We start from the raw sequence: 24020 nt of genomic DNA, 5'->3' as shown, positions 1-24020 counted from the left end.
CGTTATGCTGTTGCTGCTGCTGGTGGATCTCAGGTGAAGGAGAGGAGAAACGAGGGGTTTTTCCCCCTTCCCCTATATAGAATTTCAAAAAACTAACTAAACATTACACAACATCCCTTACAATTGCACTGGCTTTTTGGCCTGCTAGAGTTACCATAGCCATGGCCAAAAGGTTGTCCACAGAAACTCTGAGGGTGTATCGGGCGAGAGCTCCTGTTTCAAGTCCTAGGAGGGGACACGGCGAATGTTTTTTTTTTGGAAGGGAGGGGGGGGGTCGGTGCATACATTTTGTTTTTACATGCATCCTTACGGTGGTTCGATGAGGAGCAGATGAATGTACTTAGACCTCCCAGATCCATCCAGTATTGCAAAGGCTGGAAAACATTTACAAATGAACATGTTGAGAGGTTGTGATCTGCCAGAGATGTAGCGAACCTCAGAGTCCAGTTCTCTTTGGAATGACTCCGGGAAGCTGGAATGAGTCCAGTTTGAGCCGGTTAGGCCCGCTCTAGAACTGGCCATGGTGGTGGTGTGCTTTGGCTGCAGGGGTTCTCATGTGTTCTCCAGTGCAGACTCAGTCCAGATGCTCAAGTAAAGGCAGCTCTGTGGACTCCTCTCGGGGGGCGGGGCTGGGGGGCTCCCCTGCAGTGAGGGTCGTGGTCTCAGCGGACTGGGTAACGCCCAGTGGGTCTTGGGTTGGGCTGGCCTCAGGCGGAGCTGCAGGTGGAGTAGACTGGAACACAGAGTGACAAGATGTAAAAAGCCTCAGATTCCACTGCAACGAATTACCATCAGGATATTTATTTTATTAGGATATTTTCTACCTGCAGGCTGCAATGATTTTATTTGTTGGCTTTATGTAGGCTATTTTTACATAGTTGGCAATAGCAATAGAAATTACTTTTAGAATTCTGATTATCCACATGAAAATGATTTTGAGATACAAAGACCAATATAAATAAAATGAAACTGTTCCACAAAAATGTGCATATAAAAATCACAACGGGCACGCAGATCAGTAGAAAGGGTAAGATAAAATGGCACTCTAAATGCAAAAGGTTGCAGACCCCCTGGTGTAGCCTATTAGGAGCGTAGCAGCAGGAGTCTAACAGCAGAATCTGCCAAGGCCAGCAGCAGCGGAAGGAAGAGGGTCGGGAACAGTTGATTTTCTTTATTCTGGTAAGGTTGATCTCTGGCTCCCTCGAGTCATTAATCACAGTGTGCTTAAAGCATCAGACAAGCTCAGTAGCCTAAATATAGTTGATTTTATTTTACACACATAGGGTGTCTATATATATATATATATATATATATATATATATATATATATATATATATATATATATATATATATATGGAAAAATACAAATTTGAAAATGTTCAACCCATCGATGAGCTTTTTAGTCGGGGACGGCCCTAGTTCATAAAGACAGTCACGCTATGCTCTAGCTCCCACACACTACGTAGTTTTACTATCCTCACCTGTGTCCGTATGCACGGAGACCCTCCGCTGTCACTCTCAGCGGAGGCAGGCCCGTTGAAGCCCTTTCTGCCAGACAGGCTCCACTTCCCGTAGAGGCCCTCATAGGGCAGCCCGCTGCCCTGCCCCAGGCCATGTCCTGTCCGTCCGGACCCTCTGTGCACCCCCTCCTGGAAGCTGCCTGGGCAGAAGCGCTCCGGGCCGGGCAGGGAAGGCATGGCCACAGAGCTACTGAAGGACAGCTGGGAGCTGGACAGGTGCTGGCCCAGGAGGCCCTGGATGGACGAGGTCCGGTGGAGGGAGGTGACCAGCCCAGCGTCCATCCTGCCCTCTGACTGGCTGAGCAGGGCCAAGGGGAGGGGCTGAGGGTGGTGGGGCCAGGTGGGGGTAGGACCCACAGGGTTGTCAGTTCCTACAGTGACAACGAGAGGCATTTCATACACATTACAGAATGCAATCATTACACAAACAGTTCCATGGCTGTCAGCATACTGACAGTATTGACATTGCTATAATAGCTAGCAGCAGCTGAACAGTGGACATCAGAGGCTGTAGTGAGTGGTGGGGTCCTGAGCTCACCCATGGGGGGGTGGATGGAGGTGAAATGGGGCTGGGGCAGGGGCAAGCTGGAGGCCGGGGTGCTCTGGGTGGTGTGAGCCGCTGGGTTGTTGGAGATGGAAGTGGAGCCGCCGCCGCAGTCCGAGTCCTCGATGTTCCCTCCACTGTTGCAGCCAGCCCCACAACCCTTCTGTAACCTGCAGGGGAGAGACAGAGTTCAAATTAAACCGTCTTATCGCACACGGTCAGTGGGCGTGTGCGAGAGAGAGCGAGAGAACATCCGTGTATGGCATGTGCGTGATAGTATGTGAACTTCGCAGGAATACCTGGCTGTGTGTGTGTGTGTGTGTGCGTATATCAGTCCTACCATGGCTACTGCAGGCTGTGTAATGTAAGTGTACCTGTCCCAGCTGCTGATGAGCCAGGTGTAGATGTTATGGGGGCTGACAGGCCCCCCCCAGACGGAGCGGAGCTGGGTGTGCCCCCCTGCGTAGGAGGTGGTGAGGGGCGACACGTAGATGGGGTAGCCGATGGGCTGGTCACATGACGAGTTGATCATGTTCCTCAGGGCCTGCTTGGCGTTCTGTATGCTGCCGCGCTCCGGGTTCCGGTTCCGCAGGAACACCAGCTCCTGCTGCTGCCCCGCCCACAGGCCGCGCACACACTCCCTGTTCACCTTGATGACCCTGAAGCTGAGGAACCGCTTGTTGAGCATGATGATCTTGTACTCGTCGCTGCCGTCGTCCATGACGTGGCGCAGGGCCAGCAGCGACGGCATGTTGGCCAGGATGGCGCTGCGCCACACCGGGTCGCCCTCGTGGCTGATCAGCATCTTCTCCTCGTTGGCAGTGATGGCGTCGTACAGAACCACCGGGTCCTCGTACTCGTCTGGGGACGTGAAGTGGTCCTGTTGGAGGAGGGGGGGTCGGAGACGATACTTTGTTTAGTGTGAGCGATGTCATCATTAAACTTCTTAGTCTCAGCTCTGGCCACCACAATGTTTCTAAAGAAAATCGTAAATTCTTAGGGTGCGCTCGTAAATTCGCTCTGGCAATCTACTCCAAGTTCAGAGCACTCTGGTTTGAGTGTGCCCGAGCTCAGAAAAGTTGGTGAATTTACAAAACAACCTGGTGTCAGTAAATATTGGCGGGAAAAAAACAGAACACAATTGTTGCCAGTAACACGGATAACAAAAACAGCCTAACCAGCTCTGCTAGGGCGAGTAAAACAAGGGCACTGCGTTCATCCACCTCTGGCCTGCTCGCCTCCCTACCTCTGAGGAAGTACAGTTCCCGCTCAGCCCAGTCAAAACTGTTCGCTGCTCTGGCACCCCAATGGTGGAACAAACTCCCTCACGACGCCAGGACAGCGGAGTCAATCATCACCTTCCGGAGACACCTGAAACCCCACCTCTTTAAGGAATACCTAGGATAGGATAAAGTAATCCTTCTAACCCCCCCCCCTTAAAAGAGTTAGATGCACTATTGTAAAGTGGTTGTTCCACTGGATATCATAAGGTGAATGCACCAATTTGTAAGTCGCTCTGGATAAGAGCGTCTGCTAAATGACTTAAATGTAAATGTAAATGTAAAACGGTCAGTGAGCTGTTCTCTCATTTGTGTCTGCAAGTAGCTAGCAAGCTAGCCAACGTTAGCCATTTACCTTGGGTGCTTGACTGCTGTCGGGAGAGGGAAACGCTCTGAATTTCCGAACGGACAATCTGACAACGCTTTGAATTCTACGGACAGCCCAGAGCGCACTCTTGACACTCCAGAGTGAATTTACGAACGCACCCTTAGTGTGGGTGATGACATTACATTGACCACCATACTGTCTGTAATGAGTCACGTCCATATGACATGTCTTACCTGGTGCAGTTTGAGGGACATGCGCACCCCGGGGGCCACCACCCTGTTCAACAGGTCCATGTCAGCAAACACCCACTCGTCCCTGGGAGAGGTGATGCGGAAGTCCCCCTTGAAGAGGGCGTGGAGGCCGTACAGGAAAGGCTCCAAGCTGACAGGCGGGGTACAAACGTACGGATAGTCACCGTCGGTTATACGCGATCACATTAGAGACATATTACATGCTCAGTTAGCGAACAGACAGACAGTCCGGCCCTGAGACTTACCTGGCTGACATGCTGTGGGAGGCTGTGCCCAGAGCCCGTCTCCCCAGGATGCAGAGGCCAAAACACAGGGTGATCAGCGGAGAATCCCTCTCGCTGTCCTCCACTGGCTATAACACAAAGCATTTCATTAAGCTAGTCGGCTGATAACACTAATGACATTGCTATGGAAAGTTCTGGTTTAAAAAATATAGATATCATTTTTTATATATTTTTTTAAAACGTGAATTGACAGCTACACAACAGTTAGATGAGAAGGAACACTAACCGTCGGGCGTCTGCTGTTGCAGTACTGGATCCAGTCCAGGTAGACCATACAGAAGGCAGTGGGGGTGACGCCAGAGGCCCTGTGGTCGTAGTCCTCGTCTATGTTCAGGTTAAAGGTCGGGTCACTGTCCACGTAGGCCGGGCCCAGGCAGGGCCGCAGCGCCTCCTGGACCGTCTCATTGGCCAGCCACTCCTCCAGTTTAGGAGAGCGACTCACGTAGAAGATGATGCTCTACGGTAGAGGAAACACTGGTTACAGACCGGGCCATCTACTGTTCAATTGACATGTTATTGTATCTCATTTTACAGTTCACTGTATGTTCAGGATGGATCACACACCTTGACGTAGTAGGTAATGAGGATCTTGCGCAGGTCGAACACCTGCAGCATGGAGGCGGCGTTGTTGTCGCTGATGCTGTAGCCCTCCAGGACGTACTTGGTGGCGGCCACCTCCCAGGCCAGCCATCGCTGGCCGAACGCCGCGTTGAAGGAGAGCATGTGGGGCAGGTGGCCTGGCTCACAGCAGCAGCAGCCCTCGTCCTCCTCCACCCCTTCGGTGATGGCCTCCACCTCCCGCTGCTGGCAGTAGGTACCTGGGGGAGAGACACCGGGAGAGGGGGATGAGGGACAACGGCAGAGAGAGAAAAGATAGCATTTTCAACTTGTCCACCTCGCGTTCAAACCATTAAAGCCCACCACATTGAACTTGGTTCCATAAAAGCTCATTCTAGCCCAAACCCTCTCCCCTCCTCCTCCTCACCCCTGAACTCCAGCCCCCTCAGCTGGAAGGTGACCAGGCCGTTGCCGATCTCGATGACGTGCACCAGGGCGTTGAGGTAGTCGGAGGCCAGGATGAAGCAGTCTCCTGTGGTGTAGTTTCCCCAGCGGCCCAGCAGCAGATCACCACACAGGCTGTGCTGCAGAGAGCGCGTCAGGTGTTCATAGAAGATGGAGTTCAGGTTGTTGTCATCAGCACCTGGAAGAGAGGAGACCACAGGCATGAGAGCAGAGTCCTTTTAGAGAATGTTAGATGAGGGGAAGGAAGACTGCGGCAGCTGACCTGGGTTGCGGTCCAGCTGGGTGGCCAGTCGCGTGTTGGAGTGATCAACCCTCTTGGTGCTGGAAAGACAGATATTATGTTAACCGGGCGACACAGAGGCTCTAGAAACTGCACGTTTCACAAGACAGGTGGTGACTTGTGTAAAATGGTAACGCAGTCTGCTAGCTTTCACGGCATTTAGCAATAATCTCCTTAATCCGGTTTTAACATTGACCTCTGAACGGCAACAAGCAACTGCTAGAGTCATGGGGTGTAATCATTAGTCCAAAACATTTTAATGGAAACCGTTTACTCTATGCAGAAAACATTTTGCCCACGAACACAAGAGAGTTTCTATTGGACACATTTAGGTAGGTCCTTCCCTGTTTGGTTCCCGTTTGTTTCTGTTTGGTTCCTAGTGAATACACCCCACATGGTCTGAACAATGCATCTCTACCTCTCTCGGGCTCCTGGAAAGTAAAGAACTCACTTGTAGTCTCTCTCCCAGAACTTGACGGGCCTGGTGTAGGAGGTGACGAACACAGCACTGCCCAGGACAGGGTTAAGAGGGGTAGAGAAGAGAGCAGAGAACACGGCCTGGACAAACAGCATGGCTGAGTCTGAGAGTTAGGTTAAGGACCTCTAACAGACAACACTAACACACAGGACATTCAATGCGCACAGCATTTAGTGTTGTTTAAACACTTTTTCTCACGGGCAAATGAGCAACAGGGAGTGCAGAAAGAACTTTGTTGAACAAGGATGTAATCTAACCAACAGTTTTCTGCTGATCACAGCACCAGTGTACAGGGATACGGGGCACAGCGAAGGGCTGGGCGAAGGCGTGGAAGGCAGAGCCCCAGGTGATCTGCCAGGGAGCGATGTAGGTGAGGACAAAACGCAGCTTGTAGAGCAGGTCCCAGAGCTGTAACGAGAAACCATCCAATCTAACGTGAGCGATCAAACACCCGAGTCCAGTCATTTCTCAATGGAACATTCTTTTGTCACAATGCCACAGATGTTTCAAGTTTTGAGGGAGCGTACAATTGACACGCTGACTGCAGGAATGTCCACCAGAGCTGTTGCCAGAAAATTGTATGTTCATTTCTCTACCATAAGCTGCCTCCATTGTTTCAGAAAATTTGGCAGTACGTCCAACCGGCCTCACAACCACAGAACACGTGTAACCACGCCAGCCCAGGACCTCCACAACCGGCTTCTTCACCTGTGGGATCGTCTGATGGGGGGGTGCTGAGGAGTATTTGTCTGTAATAAAGCCCTTTTGTGGGGAAAAACTGATTCTGATTGGGTGGGCCTGGCAGCCAAGTGTGTGAGCCTATGCCCTCCCATGGCTGCAACCCTACCCAGTCATGTGAAATCCATAGATTAGGGCCTAATGAATTTATTTCAATTGACCGATTTCCTTATATGGACTAACTCATTAAAATCTTTTTAATTGTCACACGTTGCATTTATATTTTTGTTCAGTATACATACAGCTAAGTATGTGTAGGTACTTTCATTTGGTTGAATTTGTGCAAAACCAAATCCCAGGGAGGAGTATTTTGTACCTTGCTGAAGAGGATGGACATGAAGAAGTAGTCGAGCAGGAAGGTCTCTGAGAAGTGTGGGTAGTCGAAGAGGAAGAAGAGGGCGGTGAAGGACAGCGTGACGTACTGCAGAGACGGGGCGCAGAACGACGAACGCAGCAGCTTCATCCCCGCCAGAGAGATGAAGAGAGCACGGCCGCTGGAGGGAGGGGAAGGAGAGAGAGACCGAGAGGGGGACATCAAAACACATTAATGGTGCAATAACAAAGCGTAGTCTCAATAAACATAACCTCAGCTCTGACTGGGTGGATAGATGGGATGAGGGATGGAGAGGAACGCGTGGTGAGGTTGGTAAAAGGGGATGGCTTGAGCTGCTTACTAGATGTCAAGCTCCTTGGGTTTCAGGCTGACGCGCTGCGCCTCTGTAGTGAGGGAGTTGAGCACTACAGCCGGATAGATGACATACTTCTCCACACACTGCAGCCACGCATACAGCTTCTCGAACCACATCAACTGGGCGGCATCTGGGACGGACAGGGCATAGCAAAACAATCAATGACAAACCACAGGCTTCGACACAATTCTTCAGGGCGTGTGAACGTGTGCGTTTAGGGGGTGACGGGTTGCTACTTACCGCGGACCTCGAACTGGCTGTACTCTCGAGAACGGAGCACGGGGTGGGCCAGGCAGAACCAGGGCAGCTGCTTGCGGAGCTGAGGCAACAGGTAGTGTGTGAGGAAGCCCACCACCCCGGCCACCATGTACAAGATATAACTAAGAGCAGGCTGGAGGGAAGAGAGACAAGGTTTCACTGGGGAGTGTCATAGAAAACCAGAAGGGTTTCTCTCTAGATATTGAAACGTCATATCGTCCATCTACAGTCGACCAGGTGAGTTGACTGACCTGCAGAGCGATGAACACGGTGCTGGCACTGATGGCAAACGTGATGACAGCCATGAGGGGAAACATGACCAGATCCGAGTGGAAAATCTCTCTCTGTAAAAAAAAAAACCAGACAGAGAGAGATGAAGAGGGTTTTAAAACCTCAGACCACCAACCGCATTCAAACATTTGTTATATTCGCTGAGTGGACAAAACATTAGGAACACCTTCCTAATATTGAGTTGCAACCCTTTCCCCCCTCGGAACAGCCTCAATTCGTTGGCGCATTGGACTATACAAGGTGTCGAAAGTTCTTGACACACTCGCACCTACTACCATACCCCGTTCAAAGGCACTTAAATCTTTGTCTTGCCCGTTCACCCTCAATGGCACACATACACAATCCATGTCTCAAGGCTTAAAAATCCTTCTTTAACCCGTCTCCTCCCCTTCATCTACACTGATTGAAGTGGATTTAACAAGTGACATCAATAAGTGATAATTGCATTCACCTGGTCAGTCTGTCACTCACACAATGCTTGGTTTGAGTCCCAAATAGCACCCTATTCCCTACATAGTGTACAGGTACCCCTTGTATATAGCCTCGCTATTGTTATTTTACTGCTGCTCTTGAATTATTTGTTACTTTTATTTCTTATTTTTCTTTAGGTATTTTTCTTAAAACTGCGTTGTTGGTTAAGGGCTTGTCAGTAAGCACTTCATTGCAAGGTCCTACACCTGTTGTATATTCGGCGCATGTGACAAATACAATTTGATAGTGCACTACTTTTTTAACCAGAGCCATTTGGCTCTGGTTAAAGATCCTTGATCTTACCACAGAGTCGCGTAGCTTCTCAGGCAGGGGGTCTTTGATCTCCAGAGGAGGCTCCTCAGGGGTCCGGCTCTCCAGCTCGGGAAAGAACTTAGAGCGGACCAGAGACCTAGAGAGAAAAACACATGCAGTGTAATGTATGATATGAGTGACAGGGTAGAGTTGATCTTAAGACAGTAGCTAGGATCAGGGAATTAGTGAGTTTCAAGGTACCAGTGGGTATATCATTGTCATCATATTTATATTAAATCAACGCAGAGACAGTAATGAGCTGTCCATTGACCAGACAGAGAGCCGTAAAGAGTAGTGTTGTCACGATACCAGAATTTTGACTTCGATACCGATAATAGGTTTAGTATCACGATGATAAAACGATACCACATCAACAACAAAAAAAACGAACGCGGGGATGCACTGTGAGATGGTCAGTTCTGGTTACTTTTTTGAAAAGGAGATTCAACTCCAAAATGAACACAAATAAAATGAAACAACCAATCCCTGATGCATTCTGTTCATGTCTTCAAATCAACTTGGGTAAAAAACATAGGTACAGCAGACCCCCTTATTGTATGGGACACTTTTAAAATATGTGCCTTTGGAGGACATGCAATTCAATACCCATCTTTAAAACAAAAAGTCGTTCGGTCAACAGAGTTAAAAAAAGGAAATAGAGGAACTAACAGTACAGATAGACAGCATTGCTGACCAAACGCGCGCGTGATTTTGTTCACCCACACCAGAAGTGATCAGGACACGCAGGTTGAACTATCAAAACAAACTCTGAACCAATTATATTAATTTGGGGACAGGTCAAAAAGTCTTAAACATTTATGGCAATTTAGCTATCTAGCTTGCTGTTGCTCGCTAATTTGTCCTGGTATATAAACATTGGGTTGTTATTTTACCTGAAATGCACAAGGTCCTCTACCACGTCAATTAATCCACAGATAAAACAGTAAACCGAATTCGTTTCTCGCCATATCTCCTCCTTCCTTCAGGCTTCTTTTTCTTCTTTGGACTTTATATAGCGGTTGGCAACCAACTCTACAGCATTACTAAAACCAACCGGAGTGTGGACCTAAGTTCATCTTTCAATCACCCACGTGGGTATATGCTCCTAAAAACCAATGAGGAGATGGGAGAGGCCGCACTTGCAGCGCGTTGAGCGTCACAAATAGAACCAATTTCTATTTTAGCGCCTGGCTACGCAGACGCTCGCTTGAGGCGCGCGAGCGGTGTGGTCAGCATGTAAGGGGCCTAGCCCGAATCATGAAAAACAGCCCCAGACCATTATCCCTCCTCCACCAAACTTTACAGACGCCACTATGCATTCGGGCAGGTAGCGTTCTCCTGGCATCCGCCAAACCCAGATTCAGCCATCAGACTGCCAGATGGTGAAGCGTGAATCATCACTCCAAAGAACGCGTTTCCACTGCTCCAGAGTCCAATGGCAGAGAACTTTACACCACTCCAACCGACGCTTGGCATTACGCATGGTGATCTTACGCTCGTGTGTGGCTGATCGGCCATGGAAACCCATTTCACGAAGCTCTTGACGAACAGTTATTACGCTGACGTTGCTTCCAGAGGCAGTTTGGAACTCGGTAGTGAGTGGTGCAACCGAGGACAGGCGATTTTTACAAACTGCGCATTTCTAGCACTCGGCTGTGCCGTTTTGTGAGCTTGAGTGGTCTCCCACTTCGCAGCTGAGCCGTTTTTGCTCATACACGTTTCCACTTCACAATAACAGCACTTACAGTTGACCGGGGCAGCTCTAGCAAGGCAGAAATTTGACTCAACAGTCAAGAGGCAAATCCGGGATGCTGGCATTCTAGGCAGAGTTCCTCTGTCCTGTGTCTGTTATTTTGCCCATCTTAATCTTTTATTTGCCAGTCTGAGATATGGCTTTTTCTTTGCAACTCTGCCTAGAAGGCCAGCATCCCGGAGTCGCCTCTTCCTTTTCACTGTAGACGTTGAGACTGGTGTTTTGCGAGTACTGTTTCATGAAGCTGCCAGTTGAGGACTTGTGAGGCGTCTTTCTCAAATTAGACACTCTACTGTACATGTCCTCTTGCTCAGTTGTGCACCGGGCCCTCCCACTCCTCTTCCTATTCTGGTTAGAGCCAGTTTGCTCTGTTCTATGAAGGGAGTAGTACACAGCATTGTACGAGATCTTCAGTTTCTTGGCTTTTTCTTGCATGCAATAGCCTTAATTTCTCAGACCAAGAATGGACTGACGAGTTTCAGAAGAAAGTTATTTGTTTCTGACCATTTTGAGCCTGTAATCGAACCCACAAATGCTCCAGATACTCAACTAGTCTAAAGAAGGACAGTTTTATTGCTTATTTAAATCAGGACAACAGTTTTCAGCTGTGCTAACATAATTGCAAAAGGGGTTTCTAATGACCAATTAGCCTTTTAAAATGATAAACTTGGATTAGCTGACACAACGTGCCATTGGAACACAGGAGTGATGGTTGCTGATAATGGGCCTCTGTACGCCTGTGTAGATATTCCATTAAAAATCAGCCGTTTCCAGCTACAATAGTCATTTACAACATTAACAATGTCTGCACTGTATTTCTGATCAATTTGATGTTATTTTAAAAATGGACAAAACATGTGCCTTTCTTTCAAAAACAAAGGACATTTCTAAGTGACCCCAAACTTTTGAACGGTAGTGTATTTATTTACAAAACAATATACAGTGGGGCAAAAAAGTATTTAGTCAGCCACCAATTGTGCAATAAAAAGATGAGGCCTGTAATTTTCATCATAGGTACACTTCAACTATGACAGACAAAATGAGAAAAAAAATCCCGAAAATCACATTGTAGGATTTTTAATGAATTTATTTGCAAATTATGGTGGAAAATAAGTATGGGTAACGACGCTTCGTGGGTGTCAGTTGTTGATGTGTGCAGAGGGTCCCTGGTTCGCGCCCGAGGTCGGGGCGAGGGGACGTACTAAAAAGTTATACTGTTACATATGCAACACTAAAGAGTAGAGGTATACTGACCACAGGATGACAGGGTCACTGCTTTGGCGGCTCAGGTGGTAGGAGAGGGCCAGGAGCAGGCCGCAGAACACTGAAAACAGTACTGGCACATGGGGGTGTTCCCAGGGCGCATTGATAGCCCCGAGGCAGAATCCATAGAGCAACGCAGCCACCAACACACTGCGTAACAGGCTGTAAAGAGACGACAGGGGGCTGGTGGTGGCTGTGGAGAGAAACCACACACACACAGGGTCAACAGGCATCACTCAACAAAAAACGGAGAATTTACTTTGTGAATTACAGTGAATGGCATCTCACTGTGTGGCCCTGTCTTACCTGTTCCCCCAAAAATGTGCATGTCGACCTGCTCCAGCAGACACATGAGGAAGGTATTGACCTGAGGTAGAAGCCCAAAAAGGAAAATGACGGGGAAACACAAGGCAAACACTGAGGGGGAAGAAAGAGACAGAGAGGGAGAAAGGGCTTGAATGAGTTGGTTGGTCGCAACACGATACAAAATACATAACAGCACACAGCTAGAAGTTGCTAACACTGACTGACCTATGAGCACGTCCCTGGCACAGAGCAGGAAGTGAGCGGAGAAGAAGGTGACGCCGTAGAGTGAGAAGGGCTGCAGGTGGCCTGAGCGCCCCGCCAAGTCTAACACCCAGATGAGAGCACAGCACAGGCAGAAGTAGACGGGCCGACTGTACACGATGACCCAGTTATGGCCCTGACGGGTTAGACCAGACAGTCATCAGGTTGTGCCATCAAAACAAGAATCAACGATAGATAGGTTACCAACTTGATAATGACCAAGACAGATGTTTGAATGGCATCATCCACTTACATGCATTGGGGAGGCTGCATCTGGTTGAACACTCTGAGGAAGGAGAGAGTCATTTCAAGCGTTAACACATTAGTTTACTTCAAGTTAACACTGGTCTATTACGGTTCAACAAACGTGTTGGCAGTTGATTTTTTACTGTATTACTGTTTTAATAAAAAGGGAATATAGGAATTGAATAAAACTTTATTGAATCCTTATGACTTGTGTTGTGTACCTTCAGTAGTGAGTACTGACAGCTGGCGATGACCAGGCAGAACTGGAAGACCCAGATGTCCCTGAAGAAGCCCTGCAAGAGGAGCAGGAACCCCAGGAAGGCCACCATGCTGGCCAGCACCACCGCAAACACATTCTCCCCTACACCACGGTTCCTACAGGACAGACACAATAGAGGTCATTTACTGTCCAGGGTTGCAAAATTCCAGTAACGTTACAAAAAATGCCCAGGTTTTCCAGAAAATGCTATATTTTTGGAGAAAGCAGTAACCCTAACACTGTCACTCCACAGTATATAAAAGAACCTCTTAACGAAACCTTGGCTTCCTCCTCAGTACAGTGACAAACATTGGATCATATTACCACTTCGATAAACTAGCTAGCTGCTGTGTCTCACCTGTCCAGTAGCGCCAGCAGGGCCAGGCGGTCGTAGCGTACCCTCAGCCACTTCCCTGGCAGCACCCAGAAACGATAGTACTGTTTGGGCTTGGCCTTCTCCTCGATCATCAGCGTGTTCTCGTGGGACTCATGCAGAGACTCATGGTCCAGGTCAAACTGGAGATAGAGAGGGGGATTCAAGTCAAACATTAAAACATTTAAAATAAACTAAAGCCACATTTACAGGAATATGCAAGAAATGTCCAGAGGGTTAATTTTGTCTGAAACACATGATTTTGATTTGATTGATTAGGATCCCCATTAGCCGACGCCAGCAGCAAGTCCTACTGGGGTCCGACATAACGAAATAAACATTAGTCAAAATACTTTACAATTTACATACATTTACCTGTAGTGTGTGTGAGCGCAGCTATCAGTTACCAATACATGTCAGTACATACACACACAAGTAGGTCACCCAGGGGAGAAGCGTTCTGCCGTGAGGTTTTGCTTTACTTTTTTAAAATCAGGTTTGCTGTTCACATGCACTATATAAGATGGAAGGGAGTTCTCTGCACTCCTGGCTCTGTATAATACGGTGCGTTTCTTTAAATTTGTTCTGGACCTGGGGACTGTGAAAAGGTGGGGTAAGTGTGTGTGTGTCAGTGCTGTGTAGAAGTTGACTAGGCAAACAATTTGGAATTTCCAACACATTGTTTCTTACAAAAACAAGAAGTGACGCAGTCAGTCTTTCCTCAACTCTTAGCCAAGAGAGACTGGCATGCCTAGTATTAATATTAGCCCTCTAATTACGATGAAGAGCAAGACATCCCGCTCTGTTCTGGGCCAGCTAAAGCTTAACTAGGTCTTTCTTTGCAGCACTTGACCACATGACTGTACAATAATCAAGCTAAGATAAAACTAGAGCCTGCAGGACTTGCTTTGTGGAGTGTGGTGTCAAAAAAGCAGAGCATCTCTTTATTACAGACAGACCTCTCCCCATCTTTACAACCATTGAATCTATATGTTTTAAACATGACAGTTTACAATCTAAGGTAACAGCAAGTCATTTATTCTACTCAACTTGTTCAACAGCCACATCATTCATTACCAGAGTCAGCTGAGGTCTAGAACTTAGGGAATGATTTGTACCAAATACAATGCTCTTAGTTTTAGACATGTTCAGGACCAGTTTACTACTAGCCACCCATTCCAAAACAGACTTTGTTAAGGGTTTCAGTGATTTCATTAGCTGTGGTTGCTGATGCGTATTTGTTTGAATCATCAGCATACATGAACACACATGCTTTTTTTATTGACAGAGGCAGGTCATTGGTAAAAATGGAAAAAAGAAAAGGGCCTAGAAAGCTGCCCTGTGGTACACCACACTTTACATGTTTGACATTTGAGAAGCTTCCATTAAAGAAAGCCCTTTGAGTTCTATTAGATAGATGGCTCTGAATCCACGATATGGCAGAGGTTGAAAAGCCATAACACATACGTTCTCAACAACAGGTTATGGTCAATAAAATCAAAGGCGGCACTGAAATCTAAGAGTACAGCTCCCACAATCTTATTATCAATTTCTTTCAACCAATCATCAGTCATTTGTGTCAGTGGAGGACATGTTGAGTGCCCTTCTTTATAAGCATGATGAAAGTCTGTTGTTATTTTGTTTTTACAGAGAAGTAGCATTGTATTCGGTCAAACACAATTTTTCCCAACAGTTTACTAAGAGCCTTGCAGCAAGCTGATAGGTCTGCTGTTAGAACCAGTAAAGGCCGCTTTACCACTCTTGGGAAGCGGAATGACTTTGGCTTCCCTCCAGGCCTGAGGACAAATACTTTCCTCTAGGCTCAGATTAAAGATATGACAGACAGGAGTGGCTATAGAGTCAGCTACAATCCTCAGTAGCGTTCCATCTAAGTTGTCAATGCCAGGAGGTTTGTCATTATTGATCGATAATAATTTTCCCACCTCTCCCACACTAACTTGACAAAATTCAAAAACTTGCAATGCTTCTTTCATTATTTGTTTGTTTTTTATACATGAGTATGATGGCTCACTGTTCGTTGTTGGCATTTCCTGCCTAAGTTTGCCCACTTTGCCAATGACGTAATAATTAAAATAATTTGCAACATCAAAATGGTTGTGTGATGAATAAGCCATCTGATTCGATGAAAGATGGAGTTGAATTTGTCTTACTGCCCATAATTTCATTTAAAGTACTCCAAAGTTGTTTTCCATCATTGATCTTGGCTTCATAATACAGTTTCTTCTTCTTTTTGTTGAGTTAAGTCACATTTGTCAATTTGCAGTAAGTCAGCCAGTCAGATGTGCAGCCAGACTTATTAGCCACTCCTTTTGCCCCATCTCTTTCAGCCATACAGTTTTTCAATTCCTCATCAATCCATGGAGCCTTAACAGTTCTAACAGTCAGTTTCTTAACAGGTGCATGATTATCAATAACTGGAAGAAGCAATGTCATAAATTCATCAAGTACAATGTCTTGATGCTCCTTATTAATCACATCAGACCAAAAAATATTGTTTACATCATCCACATAAGAGTCACAGCAAAATATTTTGTATGATCTCATACACACAATTTTAGGCCGAGCTGTTGGAACTTTGGCTTTCCCGGATATAGCCACTATATTGTGATCACTGTATCCAATGCGTACGGATACAGCTTCGGAACAAAGCTGTTGAAACAGTAATTCGAATGGTGTTTCCTCTCACCTCTGGCATCTCTGACATCTCCAGGGGCACCCTGCGTACCTGCATGCCCTGCAGAACCACGGGCCTAGGCTGGAGCATGGTAAGCACCGGGGCCCCCTCCTGGACATCAGTGGAAGTGAAGCTGGAGGATTGGGACTGTCGTTCCCGCTCCCTGAGAGAAGAAGAGGGAGGGGCCCAGACACATCAAAATCAGTTTCAGGCAAAGAGCCTAAAGCGCATCAGAGAGAGACACTTACGCCACTGGGTCCTCATAACCGCCTCCAGCAGGTCCAAACGTGTACGATCTCTTCACTCCTGGAAAAACACCAGCACAGCGACAACAATGAATGGAGAGCATCGACTACATCGTAAACTAGGACAGAATAATTTGCTATGCAAATTTAAATACATGAATGCCTCAGTAAAGCCCACAAACAATGGGGCTTATTTCTCGCTCTCTTCAGGCTAGGTTTATTAAAATGAGAGAGGGCCCCCCCCCCCCCCTTCCAATGCACCCCCCCCCCCCCCCCCCCCAAGGTTCAAAAGCGAGCCTCAGCCTAGCATCCCCATACACTCACCACCCTCGTCATAAAAGTAGTGCACAGCCCCCTCTGTGGTGTCGTCGAAGGTAGAGGCCTCGTGGACCCCCCCGCGGGGCAGCAGTAGTGAGGTGGCGAACTGTAAGGCAGAGGGCAGGGTCCGGGTCCGCGAGTGTGAGGAGGTACGGGCACGCTGGAGGTCCTGGAGACTACAGGAAGACAGGAGCTGGGCTTTACGGAGCATGTACATACGGAGGTGACTGGCATAAGAGATACAGTTGAAGTCAGAAGTTTACATTCACTTAGGTTGGAGTAATTAAAACTTGTTTTTCAACCACTCCACAAATTTCTTGTTAACAAACTATAGTTTTGGCAAGTCGGTTAAGACATCTACTTTGCGCATGACAAGTCATTTTTCCAACAATTGTTTACAGACAGATAATTCACTGTATCACAATTCCAGTGGGACAGAAGTTTACATACACTAAGTTGACTGTTCCTTCAAACAGCTTGGAAAACTCCAGAAAATGATGTCATGGCTTGAGAAGCTTCTGATAGGCTAATTGACATCATTTGAGTCAATTGGAGGTGTACCTGTGGATATATTTCAAGGCCCACCTTCAAACTCAGTGCCTCTTTGCTTGACATCATGGGAAAATCAAACGAAATCATCCAAGACCCCAGAAAGAAAAAAATTGTAGACCTCCACAAGTCTGGTTCATCCTTGGGAGCAATTTCCAAACACCTGAAGCTATCACGTTCATCTGTACAAACAATAGTACGCAGGTATAAACACCATTGGACCACGTAGCCGTCATATTGCTCAGGAAGGAGACGCGCTCTGTCTCCTAGGGATGAATGTACTTTGGTGCGAAAAGTGCAAATCAATCCCAGAAGAGCAAAGGACCTAGATCCACAGTAAAACGAGTTCTATATCGATGTAACCTGAAATGCCGCTCAGCAAGGAAGAAGCCACTGCTCCAAAACCGCCATAAAAAAGCCAGACACAGTAAACAACTGCACTTGGGGACACATAGTACTTTTTGGAGAAATGTCCTCTAGTCTGATGAAACAAAAATAGAACTGTTTGGCCATCATGACAATCGTTATGTTTGGAGGAAAAAGGGGGATGCTTGCAAGCCGAAGAACACCATCCCAACCGTGAAGCACAGGGGTGGCAGCATCATGTTGTGGAGGTGCTTTGCTGCAGGAGGGACTGGTGCACTTCACAAAATAGATGGCATCATGAGGGAGGAAAATTATGTGGATATATTGAAGCAACATCTCAAGACATCAGTCAGGAAGTTAAAGCTTGATCGCAAATGGGTCTTCCAAATGGACAATGACCCCAAGCATACTTCCAAAGTTGTGACAAAATGGCTTAAGGACAACAAAGTCAAGGTATTGGAGTGGCCATCACAAAGCCCTGACCTCAATCCTATAGAAAATATGTGGGCAGAACTGAAAAAGCGTGTGCGAGCAAGGAGGCCTACAAACCTGACTCAGTTACACCAGCTCTGTCAGGAGGAATGGGCCAAAATTCACCCAACTTATTGTGGGAAGCTTGTGGAAGGCTACCTGAAACGTTTGACCCACGTTAAACAACTGAAAGGCAATGCTACCAAATACTAATTGAGTGTATGTAAACTTCTGACCCACTGGGAATGTGATGAAAGAAACAAAAGCTGAAATCATTCTCTGTACTATTATTCTGACATTTCACATTCTTAAAATAAAGTGGTGATCCTAACTGACCTAAGACAGGGAATTTTTACTAGGATTAAATGTCAGGAATTGTGAAAAACTGAGTTTAAATGTATTTGGCTAAGGTGTATGTAAACTTCCGACTTCAACTGTGTAGCAAGCACGCTGGTCTGGAAGTGTTTGACTGGACCAACCTGGGTGGGGAGCCCATGGTAGAGGGGGGTGGTGTGGGGTTGCTCCCCGCGTTGTGTCGCCTGCGGATGGCCTGGGTCCTCTTCACACTGCTCACCGAGTCCCGCTTGCCCCCCTCCTCTGGGGCCAGAGCTGGGGCAGCAGATATTCACATTAGTACAAGGACGTTCATTTCAGATGTTGAATTCTAGAAATACCTGACCCTGATTAACGGAGTAAATGTAGCAAACAATCCAAATTTCAATGAAACAGTAACGCATTTCAGAGCTTTCCATCTTGAATGGGAATGTATAAAAGTAGGGTTTGCTGATCTAGAATCATATTAGCCTTTTAGATTATAATGAAATGGACAGGTGCGATCTGATCCTAGATCAGCACACGTTATGAATAAAGGCCCAGAGTTAGAGAGAATAGTATGTCTCACCTCCCCCCACAGCTCCCTCCTCCACCAGTTCCCCGGCCCTCCAGCCCGTCTGGTTGCCAGCCCAGGAGCCTCCCAGAGAGTCCAGGCGATGGTGGTGAGTTCCAGGGAAGCCGTCTGTATGGCTGGTCCGGGCCTCCAGGTCTGACTTGGAGACGGTGAGGGTTCGTGGAGCGGGGGTGGAGGAGGTCAGCATGGTGGAGGGTAGGGCCACAGTGTTAGTGTGGCCCCCACCGGCCCCGTCCATACTGAGCACCCTGGCGTGAGTCTTAGCACTAGCCGTGCTAGCTGACCTCTGAGCCCTTTGGGAGTGGGATGGGCCAGCCGTCTCAGACAACTCTCCTTCCCTGGGGTTGGGCAGCTGGGTGGAGGAGGGGGGCGGGTTCGTAATGCCAGCGTTAGCGAGGTCAGGGGAGTAGCAGGAGGTAGAGGAGCTCGAATCGTCATCGTCGTCGTCGTCAGAGCTGTAGCGTCTCTGGGAGCCCAGACTTGAGCCGGCGCTCATGTCACTGCCGTCGTCCTCGTCACTGGAGTCCTCAAACAGGCTCTCGCTGTAGGCCTTAGCCCCCAGCCGGCTGCGCACTGGGATGTAGTCTCTGTGCTGCCCGTGGTGCCGCCTGTAGGAGCTGCAGTCGAAGCTGCTGCTTCCCGCTCCACCTCGCTTACGAGGGGCTTTCCTGCGGCCAGGCCGGTGGCCCACACTACTGCCACCGGTCCGCAGCAGCTTCAAGTCTTTGGGGCGCACCACCTGCTGGGCCTGCAGAGAGGACTGCTCAGAGTGCAGGAATGGGGTGGAGGAGACGGGCAACGCAGGCTCAGAACACACTAGACCCAGGGCCAGCCCTGACGGCACCGAGCTGGCCTGCCTCGGAGGGGGGAGGGGGGGAACCCTCCTGTCCAGATCACAGGCCTCGGAGTGCCCACTACTGGAGGGAGATGAGTCCTGGAGGGAGGGGGGCTGTGCAATATCTGAGGGGACATGTGGCAAATCTTCCCCTTCCACTAGTGTCCTATCAAGCTCCTGGCCCAGAGAGCACTCTTTGGCGGGGGAGCGCAGCAGTTCGCTGTCCGACAGGTCGTCAGTATCACTTCCCCCCTGCAGCACTGGCTCCTCTGCTGGCTCTAGGGTACTGGTGCCCAGGGCTGGGGCAGAGGTCGGTGTCCCTGCGTCTATGTTCCGTGGCAGGCTGAGTGAAGGGCTCTCCAGCTGGGTGGAGTCAGTCTTCTCACTGCGGTAGCTGCTGACGGTGCTGAGAGTCTCGCGGTCCGTGGCTGCCCCGCCCCCACTGAAGCAGCTGTCTGTGGAGCCAGCGGCCATGGCCACCCCACTGCGGCTGCCTGGGTGCTCTGTTCCTGGGGCGAAGGCCACGGGGTCAAGGCCCAGCCCCAACAGGTTCTCACTCAGCTCCTCACTCAGACTGCTCTTTATGAGAGGGCTGATGGGAGTGTCCCCCAGGCTCCCCGACTCAGCAGAGGGGCCCAGGGGGGAGTAGGCCCCCATCACGATCACATCCTCATCAGGACTCTGCTGGGACAGCTGCTCCAGCATCCCCTCAATCTCTTCCAACTGGCCCTTCTCTCCTCCGTCTTCCTGACTGGAAGGGGAGGGGGGGATGGAGATGCACTCCCCAGGTTGTAAGCTACCAAATCCCCCTGACATCCCTGCTCCCACTCCCCTTAGACCCGGGAACTCTCCTCCTAGAGCAGCAGCCAAGCAGGACTGGACCATGTTGGCAACATTGGCAACATCTGAAAGAAGTGAAAATCCAAACTAAGTACACACGACAAAGCAAAGACCAATATAGCTAACGTGTTTTGCGTTGGATTAAATAAACGTTATATCACCATTTTGCACATGGACAAAAGATTCTAGGTCTATTTCCAGTGTAACGCTATGCTTACGGATCGGGTCCTGGGAGCTGTGGCGGAGAATCTCCCGGTGTGCTGACGTGACAATCAAGTTGTTGCTGCCTTGCTCTCGCATCAGATCCTTGATATCTGAGAAGAGAAGAAGCAGTCCCTAAATTACACTGTTGCCCATGTTGGATAAAAAAAAAAAACACAGCAACTCTTAGTCAGATCTACTTTACCAACCACAACACTGCGGTTAGAGTGGAGTTAGATTAATGCTATACCCTTGGAGCCTCCACTGTCATCAAGCTGAGGCAAAAACTCCTGAGGGGAAACAACAACAAAAACATTTGTTGGATTAAGATTGAATATCACAGGAATATAGATCATTTGTATGGGATTAAACAACCCAATCATTTCATGTTCCTGTGCAGTGTGCATGAAGTGTGCAGTTTGTTGCGTGGAACTATGTTAAAAGAGTATGTATGTGTGCGGTGTATATGCAAGGCAGTCCTCACCGACACCTGGTTGAGTCCAAACAGAGAGTGCTGGGAGCTGCAGCGAACTGGAGGTGTTGAGTTGACCTTCCTGAACACAGTCATCTCCACACCAACATTGCTGTCCCTGAGAGGGGAACATAGCAACATGAGAAAACACAACACTAAAATCTGCCCACAATCATGTGAAATAACAGCCCTCAAAGCATCAACACAAATGAGCATCTCCCCTCGATGTACATAGAATGACATCTTGTTTTGACATGATTTAACAAAAAAAGGATTCCATTAGGATTTGGAAATCTCCGCCAGTACCCGTGCTGATTCCCGTCGTGGCCTCCGGACCCATCATCCCCCTCTTCTAGCCGTGGGGCGTCTGTTATGAGCGAGGCCTGCCTCTTCTCCACTATCTCCCCCAGGTCGAACATGGCATGGAGGCGAAAGTTCACTGCCTTTATGGCTGTGAAGAAGGTTGCCACCACAGCACAGTACACACCTGCCACGACCAGGCTGGGGGGGAGAGACTGGACGGAAGGACAAGAGAGGGGAGGGGAGAAGAAAGATTGAGTCCAGAGCTGGGAATAAAAGTAGGCTAGCCCATGATGAGGGTAGTGAAACAACGCCTTGTTCTCAATACCAGTAAAAGAACAAATGGTTCACCTAGTTAGGCAGGCACATGGACAAATTGGGCATCATATTACAGACAAGGAAGGACCACTCTTCAAAGATGACGGACATGACAGCTTGAGAGGACATAACATGTCTGGTTTACAGGTAACACGCTTCACTAGAGCAAATATTAACACGTTTGACCACAAAAGCTTAAACATGAAAGTAAGAGAAGTAATGCCGTTTTGAATAGGGAGGGGAAAATGGTACGGTCTGTTCCACTTTATTACCAACATCATCCTTTTCTCCTGTCCTATGATAAAAACCAGTTTGACCTGAATAGTGGCTGTTACTGCACTACTAAATGTGTATGTAAAGTGCCTGACGAACATGACACCCAGTCGAAATGAATTTTTCCACCCTTTTTATCTACAGAAATCATAAATTGTCCCCTCACCATGTAGAGTAGGAAAGGGAAGGCCAGGAGAAAGATCCAGAGGTACAGGTGGAAGCAGTTGGAGAACGTGCTCTGATGGGGGTCCACATACCAGCCTCCTGTGAGCGAAGCCCACACCCCCTGCCGCAGTATCTGAAGAGCTTGGGAACCCATTGTCCCCCTCAGAGCAGCCAACCCAGGGTTGCAAGGTTTCCTCTAAGGCTGGAGCTCCAGACGGTCCAGTTGTAGCCACCCGTTCACGTATCTACAACGGCACTTCCATTGAGGATGAAAAGTTAATGAGTCAGTTGAAGACAGTCCTCTTCACTTTCTGGTGTATAGTCCTTAGTGTATCTCAAGGGGGGCTGTGCATGTTCGTGCTCCAGACTGGGCTGCTTTGCTGTGCAGTTCTTGCTAAAAAGTAATCCTTGCTTTATCTGGAGAATTACTTTTTGGCACACTGGTGGTGACCCACTGACTAAATAACATTCATCTGGAAGAAAAATCACAACTGCTTTGGTTGGTCTCTTCACACATTTCCAGCATTTTGAGTCACACTTCAATAAATTAAGAGTAGGTCCTGATAACATCCTTCAGAGGAAGACGCCGTGCACCGCTCTAATGTCACAGGCAATCATAATAACGCTCCTACTCAGAGATGGAGCCGTAACTAGGTTGGACTCATTTCTTTAGATATGTATTTGGAGTCCTCAACCTCATGAGACCGGAAGCTTTATGAATCCTGAGAAATGATCAGAATAAACATATGCAATGATACTCCGTAGATATATATGTATACTGCTACCCTAAAGTATCTGAATCAGCCAATGCAGAAAGCTAGCTAGCTACCCATTAGCCATTCGGGAGCTTAGTTCATATCCCAACTAACTAGGAATTATATTTTTCATGACCCCTTGGTAACTATAACGTTAACGTCAAGGCCAACCTACTGACTGATAGACACAATATAACGTATTTTACTGTTATCTAAGTTAGCTGGCTAGGTAATGCTAGCTAGCAGCTGCCTACATGTTATTTTAGCTATCAACAATTTCCTCCAGACGTTATTTGCCACGCCACCAACAAACATAGCAAGATACCTAGCTGATTTGTCAACTGAAAACACTTAACATTAGATACATGCTAACGTTAGCTATAACCAAATAGTTAGCAGTTAGCTATATGCCAACCATTGCTACTTAGCTAGGTAACCTTAGTTGTGCTTCCAAAACAAGACATCAACATGTAATTTAGAGATAATACTTATAAACAAATGCATTATAATGTGTCGGAATAAACAGAATGGCTAACATAGAGATTTGGCAGCAATTACATCATGAACACTCGATTAGCATGCTAGTTAGGCCACATCAAAATAAAACAGCCAACGCTAAATTAGCTATCAGAATTGAGACGGAGTGTTTGGCTGGATAGAAAACTTCGTAACCTCTCGTGATAACTATATAGTTTTAAATGGTTTATCGACGACTCCCTTAGGTAAATCAACGCTGCTCAGCTGTGCCGCTTCTCTTCCGTGTAAAGCAGTAACGTCGTTAGCTAGCTAAAGAATCTCGTATTTTTCCTTACCACTGCGGGTTGTTAGCTAGTACATTTGGCTAGCTTACCACAGTTGGCTATCATTGTTTTCAGGTGATGGTGGTCTTTCTTCTTTGGAAAGACACAGTAGATATCTACTTTTTGTTTAAGACAAACTGTCAGTTTGTACAGATTTGCGTCATTGCCCTTATCATGTGTTCGCTAGCTGGCTAGCTAGCGTTAAAAAGCTCCTATTCGTTAGCTCGCTAGCTGCTACAATCATTCACACGGGAAGCAAAAACCCACACAGGAAGAGAATGACATTCCACAGTGTCATTTT

General features: G+C 47.7%; 1 protein-coding gene across 1 annotated transcript; it reads right to left on the bottom strand.

Annotated features, from left to right (window-relative positions):
* Nucleotides 1–225: 225 nt before the first annotated feature.
* Nucleotides 226–23956, bottom strand: LOC120057315 (pecanex-like protein 3). The gene is made up of 33 exons (XM_039005889.1): nucleotides 22166–23956; nucleotides 21415–21623; nucleotides 21121–21226; nucleotides 20887–20926; nucleotides 20654–20749; nucleotides 18755–20500; nucleotides 18333–18462; nucleotides 16474–16643; nucleotides 16153–16210; nucleotides 15917–16067; nucleotides 13195–13352; nucleotides 12799–12952; nucleotides 12585–12617; nucleotides 12296–12467; nucleotides 12071–12181; nucleotides 11756–11957; nucleotides 8740–8845; nucleotides 7926–8018; nucleotides 7657–7807; nucleotides 7402–7546; nucleotides 7044–7221; nucleotides 6289–6397; nucleotides 5963–6092; nucleotides 5494–5552; nucleotides 5194–5409; nucleotides 4773–5026; nucleotides 4435–4665; nucleotides 4170–4276; nucleotides 3907–4054; nucleotides 2440–2945; nucleotides 2060–2235; nucleotides 1483–1892; nucleotides 226–733 (listed from the first exon to the last, which is right to left on the bottom strand). The coding sequence occupies exons 1-33, from the start codon at nucleotides 22316–22318 to the stop codon at nucleotides 575–577; spliced, it is 6867 nt and encodes a 2288-aa protein (XP_038861817.1). The 5' UTR covers nucleotides 22319–23956; the 3' UTR covers nucleotides 226–574.
* Between the last annotated feature and the right edge of the window lie 64 nt (nucleotides 23957–24020).

The sequence above is a fragment of the Salvelinus namaycush genome, chromosome 12, assembly GCF_016432855.1.
Source record: "Salvelinus namaycush isolate Seneca chromosome 12, SaNama_1.0, whole genome shotgun sequence".
NCBI classification, from domain to species: Eukaryota; Metazoa; Chordata; class Actinopteri; order Salmoniformes; family Salmonidae; genus Salvelinus; species Salvelinus namaycush.
The sequence above is the reverse complement of the archived record's forward strand: the minus strand, read 5'-3'. Positions and strand labels throughout refer to the sequence as shown.